At 33.6% G+C, this 15,018-nt stretch overlaps 2 protein-coding genes across 3 annotated transcripts; one reads left to right on the top strand and one right to left on the bottom strand.

Annotated features, from left to right (window-relative positions):
- Positions 1-728: 728 nt before the first annotated feature.
- LOC130899369 (zinc finger protein 888-like) lies at positions 729-9,124 on the bottom strand. Its single transcript, XM_057809275.1, has 2 exons — positions 8,575-9,124; positions 729-3,838 (listed from the first exon to the last, which is right to left on the bottom strand). Exons 1-2 carry the CDS (start codon positions 8,966-8,968, stop codon positions 2,331-2,333), a joined length of 1,902 nt encoding a protein of 633 aa, XP_057665258.1. The 5' UTR covers positions 8,969-9,124; the 3' UTR covers positions 729-2,330.
- A 194-nt stretch (positions 9,125-9,318) lies between these two features.
- LOC130899548 (zinc finger protein OZF-like) lies at positions 9,319-13,242 on the top strand. 2 transcript variants are annotated; one of them, XM_057809558.1, is made up of 3 exons: positions 9,325-9,881; positions 12,019-13,158; positions 13,210-13,242. In XM_057809558.1, the coding sequence occupies exons 1-2, from the start codon at positions 9,425-9,427 to the stop codon at positions 13,125-13,127; spliced, it is 1,566 nt and encodes a 521-aa protein (XP_057665541.1). In that variant the 5' UTR covers positions 9,325-9,424; the 3' UTR covers positions 13,128-13,158; positions 13,210-13,242. The 2 variants fall into 2 exon arrangements, with proteins under 2 accessions (XP_057665540.1, XP_057665541.1); XM_057809557.1 differs by having other exon boundaries at positions 9,319-9,881; positions 12,019-13,242.
- Positions 13,243-15,018: the final 1,776 nt, after the last annotated feature.

Here is a 15,018-nt window from a genome sequence, read left to right as displayed (position 1 = left end):
ACCTGCGAAGACCAGCATCGCAGTGGTGGACCAAATGAGGTAACGACCCAGAAATGTTGAAGAAAATCCACAAAGCGGTACTGGATGATCGTCGACTGAAAATGCGCGTGATAGCAGATATAGTAGGTATTTTAAGAAATGCGGTACATCGCATATTAACTGAAAATTTGACATGAGAAAGCTGTGCGCAAGATGGGTGCCGCGTTTGATCGCAATGAAACGAAAACAGCGTCCTGAAGATGTTTCCATCGAGTGTTTGGTAATGTTTCATAGAAATACAGCCGAATTCTTGAGCCGTTTCATAACCATGAATCCATCACTTCGCACCCGAAACAAAAGAACAATCAAAACAATGATCTGAAACGGGAGAATTGGCTCGGTTTTTCGGGATGCGCGTTGAATAATTTTCATTTACTATCTTGAAAAAGGAAAAACTGTCAACGGCGAATATTATGCGAACTTATTGCGACGTTTGAGCGAGGAAATCAAGCAATAACCGACGCATTTGGCTAAGAAGAAAGTCTCATTTTATCAAGTCAATACACCTCATCCACCCTATTCGCCAGATTTAGCCCCTTCGCTTTATTTTCTGTTCCTAGACTTGAAAAAAATGGCTCGGTGGTCAAATATTTTCCAACAATGAAGAGTTGATGTCGGCAGTTAATGGCTATTTTAGGTATAGAACTTAATGAACATAGCTGGGGAAAATGTATGGAGCTAAAAAGAGATTACGTTGAAAAATAAATATATTTTTCACAATTCACAATTTCACTGTCTGACGTTCGTTTCGATAAACTATTTATCTTTAGTCTCTGAAGACGATAACTTGGTTATCGAAACGCGCGTCAGTGTAGTGTTGATGTAAACAGTGTGTTCAGTATAAATATCACCATAAATACTGGAGTGTAATAGTCACCTTTCATTAAAACGCTCTATATATACACTCGTGGTCAAAAATTACGCAGCACCCCGATTTTTGATGAGTAAAAAAATAAAAATAAAAACATTGCAATAAAACCAATATTAAATAATATTATTAATATTAAAAATAAAACTTGCATTTTAAACAATCATGTTCCTTTTTTTAAAACGCTAGTAGCGTGTATTTCCGCCTCTGGATGTAATTGTTGTTAACATTCTCCTGGGTATGCTTTCAATTAGGTGCTGTATCACTTCTTGTGGTATGTTCTCACATTCCTCTAATGCCGCTTGCTCAAGCTCATTTAAATTTTGAGGAGATGGATTTCGACGACGAATGCGGCGTTTTAAAATGTCGCAGAGATGCTCGATAGGATTCATATCTGGACTTCTTGGTGGCCAGTCCAGGGTATGAATTCCTACTTCGTTTAGGTAATTCAGAACATCTGCCGCAACGTGTGGTCTAGCATTATGATGCATTAAGCAAAAATCATCATCAATAAATGGCCAATACGGAACGACGTGAGTTTCAAGAAAGTCAGTTATTTATCTGCTGCGTTAAGCGCAGATCTAGAAAGAGACACTAATTCTTGAAACGGCTCCCTGCGAATGATACAAGACTTCACAAATCTTTCTCCTCGAAGTCTTCGAAATTGATTCTGGACCTCTTAGACTGATTCTTATCTCATCAGTAAATATTTAAATTTGGCACCAATTTTCTAAATTCCAATCTAAATGTTGCCTTGCAAATCTTAGTCTAGCAACATGATCCTGTCTGGTTATCAAAGGTGCCTGGAGAGCTCTTCTGTTGTGTAGACCAGCATTCTGAAGATGTCGTCTTATTGATCTATCGGAGATATTTACATTTCGGACTTCTCCTAAAAGGCTGTTGAGCTCGACACTTGCCTTTAATCGATTTCTTAATGAATTTAATTGCAAAAAACGGTCATCCCGAGGAGTTAAAACTAAAGGACCTCCTTGTCCAGGCCTCCTAGAATGTGAACCGGTTTCTCGAAATCTTTACATCAATCTGCCAATGGTTGTGTGGTGTAGGCCAAACAGATTTGCCACTTCACGATAACTTTGTTCCTGTCCAACTAACTCGACTATTCTTTCAGCTTCACGTTCACTTAACTATTGAATTTTGATTGTTTAACTATTTTTATGCTTTTTATAATAACTATGCACTAGAATTTGAGTTGTTATTAATGTAATAATGTAATTAAATCAAATTGTCATTTTAAATGGAATTCTGACCTTGCCGTGGCAGTCGACGTGTTAAGATACTTTAACTTTTTGTGATAGAAAATTCTTTTTTTCTTCTGGTTTTGATATTGAAATAAAGGGTGGTGCGTTATTTATGTCCACGAGTTTATATTTTTTTTTTAGAAATTCAGTATTTGATAAGAAAATCAACAGAGATCGAAGTATCCACTATATTCTACTTTATCTTCTTTAATTTCTAACGCTTGGTAAATAATATCGAACTCGTCTTTGAAATCTTCTTCTTTGACAATTATATTCGAATCTGTAATATCTTTATAATTGTTGAAATCTGAAATAACCGATTGATGATATTGTTTCCAATGCGTCGTAAAATCGCCTTCGTCGAAAAAATTCCAATGACATATTTCGCATTGTTTGAAATAATCCAATAGATCGTTACCTTGTTCGGAAAGAAGGTGATTAACTAAACCGTCTTTATCGGCGTATTCTCTAGTACATATCACGCAAGCGAACGGATTTTTCGCGCCGATGTGCGTCTCCCGTATATGTTTTATCAAATTTTCCAAACTGCAAATGTCGATCGAACAAATTTTACAACACGTCTTTCGACTACCCTCCGCCAGATGGTTCTTCAGATCGGATTCCGTGGTAAAAAACATCGAACAATAGCTGCAGGTGAAGGATTTTTTCGTACCGCCTTCCTTCATATCCGAATGTTTGTTTTCTATGTGATCGGCGAGGTAATCGGTATGGAAAGTGGCGGTACAAAAAGGGCAATTTATATTTGTGTGTTTGTCGGTGTGTTTTTCAATATGTTGACATAGTTGACTGTATTCTTTGAATAATAGTAAACAAATACCGCACTGGAACGGTTTTTCGTGTATTTCGGTATGTTTGGAGAGCTCGTCGTCATTTGTATAATTTTCCAAACAGTAAGTGCAGCATATACCGGGCGGTACGCCTTGCGCGTGCATTTTCAAATGATTCTGATGTTGTTTCTTCTGTATAAACCACGTAGGGCAAATTTCGCATTGCAATCGATTTTTAATATAAAAATGATTTTTGCAATGTTCGAAAATGTCTCTGGTTTTGTTGAACGTCTTATTACACAATTTACATTGCAGCTTCGCTTTTTCTTGGTGCGTTATCCAATGGTTTACGAAACTTGTGGATTTATTGAATTTTTGTACGCACGCGGTGCATTTGAAAAATAAATTACGAGTTTGCGAGTGTGTCAATAGATGTCGGTTACGATTCGATTTACTTTTGAAAGGTTTGGAACAAATTTCGCAGTAAAACTGTGGGCCGAAGTGGATAAGTTTGTGTTGAGTGAGGGAGGATTTTCTGCTGAAAGATTTAGAGCATATATCACAGTTAAATAAGATCGGATGGGTTTTTAAATGGTTTTGAAGACGATCTTCGGTATCGAAACGTTCTCCGCATATATCACAATCGAATTCGAACGCTGGTTTTATTGTCTCGGTTTTAATCGATATACTATCGTCTGGCATCGATTTGTTCACGTATTCGACCGTCGGCCATTTTGTTGTCTTCTTTTTCACGGCGTGGACAAAATTGTGTATCAAATAATGTTTTTGTTGGATAAATATTCGACCACAAAACGAACATACTACTGATCTATTGAGGAAATGTAGACCGAGGTGTTTTTTTCTTGAATTCGACCTTGCGAAATCTAAAAATAAAGTAAAAGTTGCAGATGCGGCAGCTATAATGTCGACTAAATGTACACTATAAAATTTTTGCCCTCAAATACAATCGTTACATTTCGGGTAGAACTGGAAAAAATGTTTCAGACAAAAGTTCTGCGAAATCTTATGCTATATAAGGCTGCCATTTAACTTTTTTCCTTAGGACGCATAATTTTCCCGGAAAATCGGAAAAACTGATTTTTATAAAATTTCCACGGCCCTAGCAGTGAAAATATCCGTTATTCAGAAAAAAGTTGTGGGGAATTTTGTGTACTACAACTTTGTCATGTTCTATTTTCCCCTGAAAAGCATAGTTTTCCAGAAAATACAAAAAATGAGTTTTGAAATCTTCTGCACGCCCTCTAGCGACTCAACTATGCAACGTACGACAAAATGTTCAATGTCAAAGTTGGAATAAATTTAATTATTTACAACTCATCTGGGTTAAATTTTTCGCTGGGACGCATAGTTTTCTCGCAAAATAGGGAATTGACTGATCTCGTTGCTGTGGGGAAAATGTCTAATTTGAGTGGACTATAAGCTCTTAAATGCTAATTTTATAGAAAACCCAAAACAAAAAGATTGCAAATGAAATCTTTTCGGGATCAATTAATTCGTTACTTGGGCGCACCAAATTCGGTGCACTTACAGTTTGAAGATGTGATATATGAAGATTATGAAAAATGTGACGTTTCCTAATGTCAAGGGTAACTTAAAAGTGTCACATTTGATAGCGGAATTAGATGAAACTAATTACGTAATTAGTTATCTGAGTTGTTAATTATTAGATTACATGGTTTATTTAATAATTTGTTCCCATTGTTAGTAATATGAGAACAGTTGAAATTACTGCAGGTAGCAAGCTCATGCTAGCTCGGGTGACAGGAAGACAAATCACCGTGCGCCATCGGCTTAAAGGTAAAATGGCATGCGCTGTAGACGCCCTCGAAACTCTCGCACTACACACTCCGCCGTGGTTGACATTCAGGCGTCAGTCGGCGATGTGCTACAGCCACGTAAACATGTCCGCAATTATTGATGCTCCCGCCAAGTGTGAATTGCGAATGTGTGATTCATTTTCTACAGGCGGAAGGCCATAGTGCTGCAGAAATCCATCGGATAATGAGTCGTGTATATGGGAAAAACTTCATAAGTGATGGTGTTGTGCGTGAATGGTGTCGAATGTTTAAAGATTGCCGTAATGATGTGCTTGATGAAGGGGGGGCTAAGGACGCGAATCTGTCGTTTCAGATGACCTGGTTCAACGAATTGACAAAAAGAAAACCGCAGATTCACCGTTACTGCTTTGTCTACAGTATTTCCAGAAGTTTCAAAGTCTGTTGATTGGCGGCAACTTTCTTTGAGAGGGTATTGAAAAGCTTGTCCACATATATGACAAATGTCTCAATCTCCTCGGCGATTATGTCGAAAAGTAACTGTAAGTGTACCAATCTTTTGGTAATGAAATTATTGTTTTATATGAACTTGTCTTTTATTTATAGCCTATCGGAGGTTGAAAAAAAAAATGGCCCTCGTATGCACTCATGCTATCTAATGCATTATTTTTGACTCTTAAAATAAAGAAAACAACAAGAAAACTTTATTGCCGTTCTTCATAAATTAAATTTATATTTTCTGCATGAAGTTCCACCTGTGCGCGATTGGCGCAGGTCGTAAGCGAAGTATAAATGATTCCATCGTAAAAATATTTGGCAAAATTGACAATTGGACTTCAAGCACTCTTGACCATTCCCAAACATGTATTCTGTGAACTAATTGCACCCTTACAATAAATTCCTTCATCAGATGAGCTCAAACTTACAGTTAGGAGCAACGCTACAGGACTATTTACTAAATTCCTAGACATTGAGATAATAGTTATTGAAATGTATTTTCTGCAGATATTCAAAGTAAATACACCGTTATTAGACTATCTCCAGACGAAAAACCTTGACTTTACTTAAACCTGGAGACTAGGGCTGGGCAATTATCAAAAATATAATCGATTATCGATTATATAAAATAATCGATAAATCGGAAATAGTCGATTAATCGAAAATAATCAATTTTCGATTATTCTAAAATCGGAAATAAAGCTTTAAAAGAACGATTGAGGTTTGATTCCTACAAAAAACAAAATAAAGAGCGAATATACTACTAGGAACATACAGAAGACATTATGGTTTGATTCCCAATAAAAACAAATCAAATAATGAACCTACAAAAGATATTTGGAAGTAAGATTCTGATATTGAATTATGTTGAAATAATTATTCAGAAATAATTTTTTTAATCGTTAAATTGATTATTTTAACGATTGTACAAAAAATAGTAGTATGCCATAGCCGCGAAACTTTTTAACGACCTCAAGATTATCTTGCCTCGGCCGCAAGTGGGGTCTCGGCGAAAACTGTACTTTCGGTACGTTAAAAAGGTATTTGGCGGCCTAAGCATACAAATAACTATTTCAGTGTTTTACTTTGTAATAAAGCCACTTAGAAACACTTTTAAATTCAATTTAACTGTACCAAAACCATTATGCATTTTTGAAAATGAAAATAGGCAAGAACCATTGTATTTTATAAAACCAAATCCTCACAGCATGTGGTCCACATCCATTAATCTATATTTTTCGATTATTTGATTATTTTCGATTAATCGATTACCGATTATTTTTAAAAATAAATATCGATTAATCGATCAGCCGATTAATCGATTATTTTGCCCACCCCAACTGGAGACTAATAGAGTTAGCAATAGTAAGAATGAAATACCTTCAAGATAGGTTTAATGAAACACTAGGAGCAGCAAAGACGTTCGTTAATAAATTCAATGAAAAGGTTGAAGCGTCCTCAAAATTCGATGATCTAAAAGATTTGTTGATTAAACCTAATTTCAAAATCAAAAAAGAGTTTTATCATCACCTGATGATACTTTTAGTATAAATGTTTTTAATTGGTTTTTGCCTGTTTTGCCAATTGCTGTATTGGGACTTGGCTGTCTTCGACCCTAGAAGATTTGATAAAATGAAGGCAAAATTGCCAGAAAATGCCTTGGACATTGTCTATAGTTATTTCACATCCCACACTCTTCCTATGATAAAAAAAAACCAGACACGATGTTTACCATACACCAAAAGCTTTAAAAAACGGACTTTGGGTTTTGAGTTCTAAAATTTTTGTTCTAAAGCTTTTTATGTTAGTATTAGCCAAAAACTAGTAGTAATCTGCAAATGCAAGGTTTTTCAAGTTATCATTTTTTAATTTTCATTAACTTTTATGCGTGGATATAAGGGGCTCAAAACTGGAAATGAAGAACAACCAATAAGCCTACTTTCTATCTCTTTCTGAGCAAACAACACGCGGTGCTTGACTATATGGCTAGCGCCCCAGTCACTCCGGTCCAACGTCCTTTGGACGTACCCAGCACGGACTTGATGGGTAGACCAATGTGAGAACTTCCCATCCAGAATAAATTTTCAATTTCTATTTGAGTGAACCATTCTAATAGACGTTTAAAGAAAATTTCTCGCCATTTACACGTCTTAAGATATCTGAGGGCATGCAGCTTCCACTATTTTAATGTTAATTTAATTTACTTATAACACACCTACACAATATCTAAAATATAGTAAACACTGCCCCCTATCATTCACGTTGCTGATTAAATTGCTTAGAATTTATATACTTTGTATTGCTGGACAAAAGCTCTTTAGAACAACATCAAGTTTATAAAAATCGGCTAAGCAGAACCGGACTTACAGGCATTTTTTCATAACAAGGTCCCACTCTACCCTACCTCTTATCTGAAGAATTAAATTACAAATTATAAAAAGAAAAATGCGCAGATTTGTTGAAGAATTCCATTATTGTATGTAAAGTGCCACTTAATTTGGTAAATTTTAAAGAACATTGTTTTTTTAATTTCATATTTTCATACACGCCCCCCTTAGTGATGGAATTAAAATTCGAAAAATTTTTTTCCTGTCTGCACCCTGTTGCCCACCCGGTACAGTACTGCCAATGTTAAGATTAAGAAGTTTTTAATTGTATAGACTAAAATTTACTTTCAAATATGCTATGATACAGAATATTTTGATTAAAAACTATCTTGAGGTGGGTGTACGTACTGCTCCCTACCTGTTACCGTTGTGTAGAAAATTTCAGGAATTTCACATTATTAGAAAAAAATCAAAATTTTTACATGCACGTCTGGAATCTTTTTTTTTACCAAAGAAATAAGCCAGAGTATGGTTTATAACAGTTTCTTACAAACATTCAGCCTAGATTTTGATTGAAGAAAATTTATTGAATTTATTTATTTTTATATTTATTTATTATTTATTGAATACTCATCACCTCTCTCATTTTTCCTTTAAAGGAAAAGCAAATGGGCTTCAAATAAATAAATTTTTTATTTAATTTTGAAAAAAGTAATTTTTTCATAATATGAACTTAGAAAAAAATCCAATTTTGCACATTTTTTTACCGTGTCACATTGTTTTAATTCAAAAATCCTTTGTTTACACTATACCTCACACTTAATAAAACTGCAAATCCATGTATGAAATAAAAAATAAGAACTCTAGTTAAAAGAAAAAATTTATATTTCCACTTTGGGTATTTAGTTTTAGAGACTGAGTAAGAACACTTTTATACTTATGATTATCGATTTTTAAAAATGAATAATGTGAGGAAATATAAAGTAAAATCACACTTACTTTTTCCACATATGGGACAAGGATAATGTTTTTTGTTTTTAATTCCATTTTTCGTAGTTTCCATTTCCACAATTTGTGCTAAGTTGTTACTACAAGGAGAAATCGAATTGTCAGCTTCTGTTAAAAGCGAATTTTCACATACTTTTGGGTCTACATCTTTTTTCGGATAATTGGTAGAATGTATATGAAAAAAATTATTCTCAACGCCATTAACAGGAGATGTTCCGAAAATTGGATTAGATTCTTCATATTTTGTTTTATTTATTATTTCGACCGGTGTCCACTTTTTAGATTCCCGATTAATACATTCTTCTAATGAAATGGGAAATTTATTTTCTATTATTTCAATCTTCCCTGAACAAGAATTGTCATTATTTTCTTTTTTCGCTTCCATACTTCAAGCATCTAATTCAATAATAAACATAATAAATAAATAGAAACATCAACAATATAAAATGAGATATTACAAAAAATGACTGGCGTTGTCACGTTCATTCTTTTGCTCTTTGATCTAGAAGAGCTGCGCATGCGATTAACCCTAATAATAAACCCAAAAATTATCGTTGTTAGTCACAAATTATTTAAGTTACGTGAAAATACTGTGCTGTTTTTGAAGCACCAGTTTTCGAAAAAAAAATATATTATGCTTATTTTCAGCTAATATTTTTTTGAAACTGCAGTGACATATTCTTCACAGTGTCCAAACACAGAATATAAAATTAGATTACATCTCTATGGTTAACTGTCATAACTATTGTATATTTGTTTTGACATATAGTAAACCTGTTTTTATTTATATTTTTTAACATTTTAATTGAATTATATTATACTTTAGTATTTACTATTTTTAATGGAAACAGACAAAGAAAAAATGTATCCCGTCAATTTAGATAACGTTTTAATTAAACAAGAAGTAGTTGATGAATTTTCGGAAGGCCAAACGAACTGCCAAACCGAAGTTCAGCCTTTACTTTTAAAAATAACAAACATTAAATCAGAAGTTGAAGGCATCGATGTATATATTGATCAAAGAAATTATACCAATGTAGCTAGAGCTGAAGATATGTATGTACATCCGAAAGATCTTACACAAATCAAAGAAGAAATTGATATTAAACCAAAAGTAGAACTTTTAACCCAAGAATTTAATGTATCACATCTTAAATATGAAGAAAATATTTTGAATTACTTGGATCAACCATGCAGCAGTAAAAAAACACGAATAAAACGTTTTAAAGAATACAAAAAAACGAACAAAAAAGTTTCTAAAATAAAGAAGAAATATCCTTGTTTGGTATGCAGAAAATGTGAGTTCATATTTATAATTATTTGGAAACTGAATTAATAACATGCATTTCTCAATAAGATCCCCAATAATTTTTAATTCTAAATATTGAATTTGTTTTCTTGGATTCAAAAAAGCCCTAAATACAGTTTTTACTTCATACATGAAATATTGTTTCTTAAACTCACTATATTTATTATTCCTGTCATTTCTATCATTTGAAAATTGGTCACACTCAATTTTAGACCATATGGGTACATGGACTTCTACTTTGGCTGAGAAAGTGGCACAAAATTTGAAAGGATTGATATCTAAACCATCTTGCATAAATGTCTACAATTCATTTACAAGAGTTGAAAAGAATTTTAATTGGTTTAGTATAATCAAAAATGATTTTTATTCTTTCCAAAGAATCGAGATTAATTATTAATTCCTAAAAATATAATGAGAAAATAATGTTTCTATTCTTTTTTGATAATTATAATGCAAAAAAATAGGAATTATGAGGGTGGCTCAAATTAAACAGGAATTTTGCTTTAAAAAATTTTATTATCAAGTTACAGAGCTGAAGTTTGTTACAGTTTTGCTAGATAGTCTCAGACATACTCTACACACTATTCCTACTCTTCCTAACCTAATCTCTCCAGAAGCTTCTTTGTGAAAATCTCTTTGCTTGTCATGTAACCATTTACATTGGATTGCAATCCTTTAAGTTCCTCTTTCAATGAACCTAATAAATAATAATAGCATGCCGACAAATTGGGACTGTTCCAGTGTTTACTAACCTAATTTGTTTTACGTTTCCATCCAAAAAACAAATAATGATGCGTTATGCAATAGACACTGGTACATCATTCTCGCTCATGGCTATAAGTACACTAAAAAGTGAGATTGCGTGATCCAGGCTATAACAGACCAGTCTAACATCTTAGTGCAGACACATTAAAGTTTTCTTCAGTACACAGTAATTGGTTGTAAAGTATTGTAGTTCCATCCAAATTTTTTTTTTTTTCAAAAAACTGATATTCTCCTATAAAAAAACCACTTTGTTTAAAATTTGATCAGAATCAGAGATATTAATCTATTTTTGAAAAATTTAATATGATAGCCCTAATTAATGCTTCTTTATATTTGCTAGGGAGAATATAAGTAGCAATTCTTGTAGTTGTATGGTCTACTCACACAATACATAGTAAAATGTTTAGCATTTAAAGACCTTAAAGTCTGTTTTGCAGCTTATTTGAATGGATAAATAAAGATATTTTCGGTTCATTATTATTATTATAGAAAGTGCCTGCCAGACATACTATCTTAAATGCATTTACATGCAATGCTCTATCAGTGCATTTGACCTTCTATCGCCTCTGGGAGAGTGTAGACCCTTCGGATAGGTCTTGTCTTTTAACTACTTACTTAGAATGGTCGTTTGAACACTCTGAGAGAAAATGAGAGAGATTCGTTGGATATATTTTGGGTGGGAAAAGGATTAATTCGAATTGACCCTGACCCTGCTCCTCTGCAGGGCTGGGGTTGTGAGGATTGGTTTGGATTGCACTTCATCAGGCAGAAAAAGGACGACCAAGCTGGATTTGAAGAAAAATGAGGAAACTTACAGCCTAAAAAACGGTTCTTTATAGGTTTAGGGATGTTGTTTGCTTTTTGTAGGTTTTTTTTCAATTCTTTTGTTTATTATTTAATAAGAAAGCTGGTAATTGGGGGTGCGGGTGGTCTGCATTATTATCAATCGTCGGTCATTTAGCTAGTGAACTGGTGCACCAGGTTTCATTTAATGACTATGGGAATTAAGGTAATTCTCAGGGAGGTCTTCGTATGCTGTTGCTAGCAGCTGAAGGGGCGGATAAGGGAGTTTCCTCTTGGGCTTTGAGGCTATGAGCTGTCTATTGACGTTAGAGAGTGTCTTTGGCAGCGGAGTTGTTTGATTTGATGGTACCAATGATAAAGCGGGCTTGAATGTCATTTAGATGGCTTGGAATAGGGGTAATGCCAATAAATTTTTCAATGAAGAACTCCCAGCTTTCAATATTGATATATATATATATATATATATATATATATATATATATATATATATATATATATATATATATATATATATATATATGAGTAATTTCAATTATGAGTTTCTTTTTTTTTTGTAGATTTTGGTTCATCTAAAACTACAAATCGTCACCTCACCCTTCACTTTAAGATAGGACTTGTATCCTGCTCGTTCTGCGGAAAATACTTTATGAGCAAAATCGAATTCTTACAACATTATTTTGTACATATAATAAATTTTAAGAAATTCCACCGCAGGAAATCAACTGAAGAACATGTGAATGGTCTAAAAGAACCAAAAGGAAATTTGTTCAAATGTGCCTTGTGTCCTAGTACGTTTAAAGGAAAATACAGTTTGAAATATCACATACTGTTCAAACATCTTGGTATTAAACCTTACAAATGTGCATTCTGCCCAAAACGTTTTGGACATAGGTCTTATTTGAAGGGCCACGTCATTATGCATACCGGTGAAAAACCATACCATTGTTATCTTTGTTCAAGATCTTTCGCTAAGAATCAATATTTAAAATACCATTTGAAGACCCATGCGAAAGAGAAAAAATTCGAATGCGAATTTTGTTTGAAACGATTTTCGCAAAAAGCAAGTTTGATAGACCACCGAAGAATCCATACTGGTGAAAAACCGTACCTTTGCGACGTTTGTTCGAAAGCTTTTTCCCGAAAACACGAACTACGACGACACAGTCTCGTCCATACAGGCATACAACCTTACAAATGCGACATTTGTCTCAGGGCTTTCAAAAAACGAGATAATCTGAAATTACACATGCTCAATCATACAGGAGAAAAACCTTTCAAATGCGAAACTTGTCATAAAGAATTCAAAGCGAAACATAACTTGAAAATTCACATTAGAGTCCACACCGGGGAAAGACCGTTCGAATGCAAATTTTGTTCTAAATGTTTCAAAGTTAAACCGACCTTAAATCAACATATAAAATCGCATCACGAGACTGCGAAGCCGTTCAAATGCGAAATTTGCTTTAAAGATTTCACACGACGCGGAAGTTTGACTTCACACAACCGAACACACACTAAAGAAAAGAGATACAAGTGCGAATTGTGTAATACCGGGTATGCCGCGAAAATTACTTTAAGAAAACACAACAATCTCGTACACCCCTCTTTAACTATGTCCGAATATCCTTTCGATCATTTTATTACAGAAAATTTAACTTTTAAATGAATTTATTCAATAATATATAGGGGAACTGAAGGTAAAATGGTATATTTAAGGAAAAAAACTCATGGTAATATCTTTATTTTAGGAACTTTTTATGGAATATACTTATTAGTAATCAGTCTACATTTTTTTATAGACCATTCGTAGCCTCTAAATATAAATTCCTAGAAGGGGGTGAGCTTAATCTGATTTATGAAGAACAGTACATCAGAATGAGATAGAGATTATGTTTTCTGTATACTGATAGATAAACTTACCTCCGCCGATGCTCCAATTCAAGGTCTGATATCCGAAGCGCCCATCACATTCAAATATGTAATGTTGTTGATCACTAGATGGTGTTTCAGAGAGCGCTATCGTTGACAAACGAAAAATATGCTGCTAGATTCAATTTTTGTATCAAAAAAACATTCAAGATTTTATTCCATTCCATATTATTCAACATTTTCGATAAATTTATAAATTATTGTACCACTATGAAACTGTGTCAACAATACCAATTATTTACTAATAGTCAGTGTTTCATTTTTCTTTAGTCGGCGCTACAGTCCTTTGAGTACCAGGGCGCTCTCAACAATCGACTGCCAATTCTTTCTATCCTGGGCAACCTCGAACCCCTAGCTGGATCAGATCCGCCTCAACGTCCTCCAACCAATTTGCCCTTCTGATGATAAACCGAAACTGTTTAAACAATTGCAAGGAATTGTTATTTTTCAACCAGACAATTTTTTTATATTCTTCATTGAAATAGTTATTTGTATGCCAAGGACTAAAAGTGCTACTTTGTTGGACGAATCTGAAAATTGAACAACATACGAGTCCAACAAAATAGTATTTTAGCCGCGGCGTACACAACATTTTTTAGACAACGCATAAGATTCAAAACTTTTTCATTACACCGAGGAAAAAAAAAATAAATAATATGGAGAATTATAAACATTTTATTTATTGAACAATATAATGTACTTAATGATATTTGCAATGTTTTCTTTTTCATCATCATTCATTGTTATTCATTAATTTAAACGAAACTTCGGATAAAATAAATAATTTCAGAAAATTAAAAATTTAAGGTTATGCAAAATCATCGAAGTGAAACTGTCAACATTGAAGTAACTAAGTCACATTTAAGTTAAAATTGTCTACTCCAGAACGTCCCAAAAGTCTTGCAGTACGGAATTGTCACTTTCACTACATGGATCACTCAAAACGCAATTTTCGGTATGCAAATTAATACAGAACGAACAACTTTCGTATAGCGTCGTCTAGGAAACAAATAAAAAAGGTCCTATGACTTTTCGGGGTATGGTTAATATTTTTAGAGATACGAAATTTGGTACTTTTGACCAATGAAAAATATATAAAAAAAATTATAATATTCTTAATGGAGATATAAGAAAATTTCATTGGTAATACGTGTTTTGTTAATTTCGCGGGCAACTTTAACTAGAGGCTTGACGTGACTTGACTTGACTTCTGAGGCACATCCACCTAACTAAACAGCTGATGCTCGATTACGATGAATTTCTGGTCTGTTGCAAAGTACTGAATAGCTCGTGAAATGGAAGACCTGACTCAGTTTTTGCAAATTTGTTTAACGTATGTTTAATAATTGTGACTGAGTAGTTACGACTTTTTTTCTAAAGGTTAAGACCAATAAGCTATTTTTATATTGAAATGACAAAAAGTGGAAAAACAGCAAACATCATTTACCTTGCTCATGAAAACTAATGGTAGAAATAAATGATTTTTAAAATTGAAATAAAACATAAACAAACGAATGATTGGGTTGATCGAATTTACCCACTATCAGGATAAAAAGGATCGAACATGTTTTGTGGGATAATATATCATAAAAGGCGACGACCCGATTTTCTCAATCAGTTTCCGAACA

Source organism: Diorhabda carinulata, chromosome 11 (assembly GCF_026250575.1).
Source record: "Diorhabda carinulata isolate Delta chromosome 11, icDioCari1.1, whole genome shotgun sequence".
Classification (NCBI taxonomy): domain Eukaryota; kingdom Metazoa; phylum Arthropoda; class Insecta; order Coleoptera; family Chrysomelidae; genus Diorhabda; species Diorhabda carinulata.
Note: the sequence above shows the minus strand (reverse complement) of the source record. Positions and strands in the feature narration are given on the sequence as shown.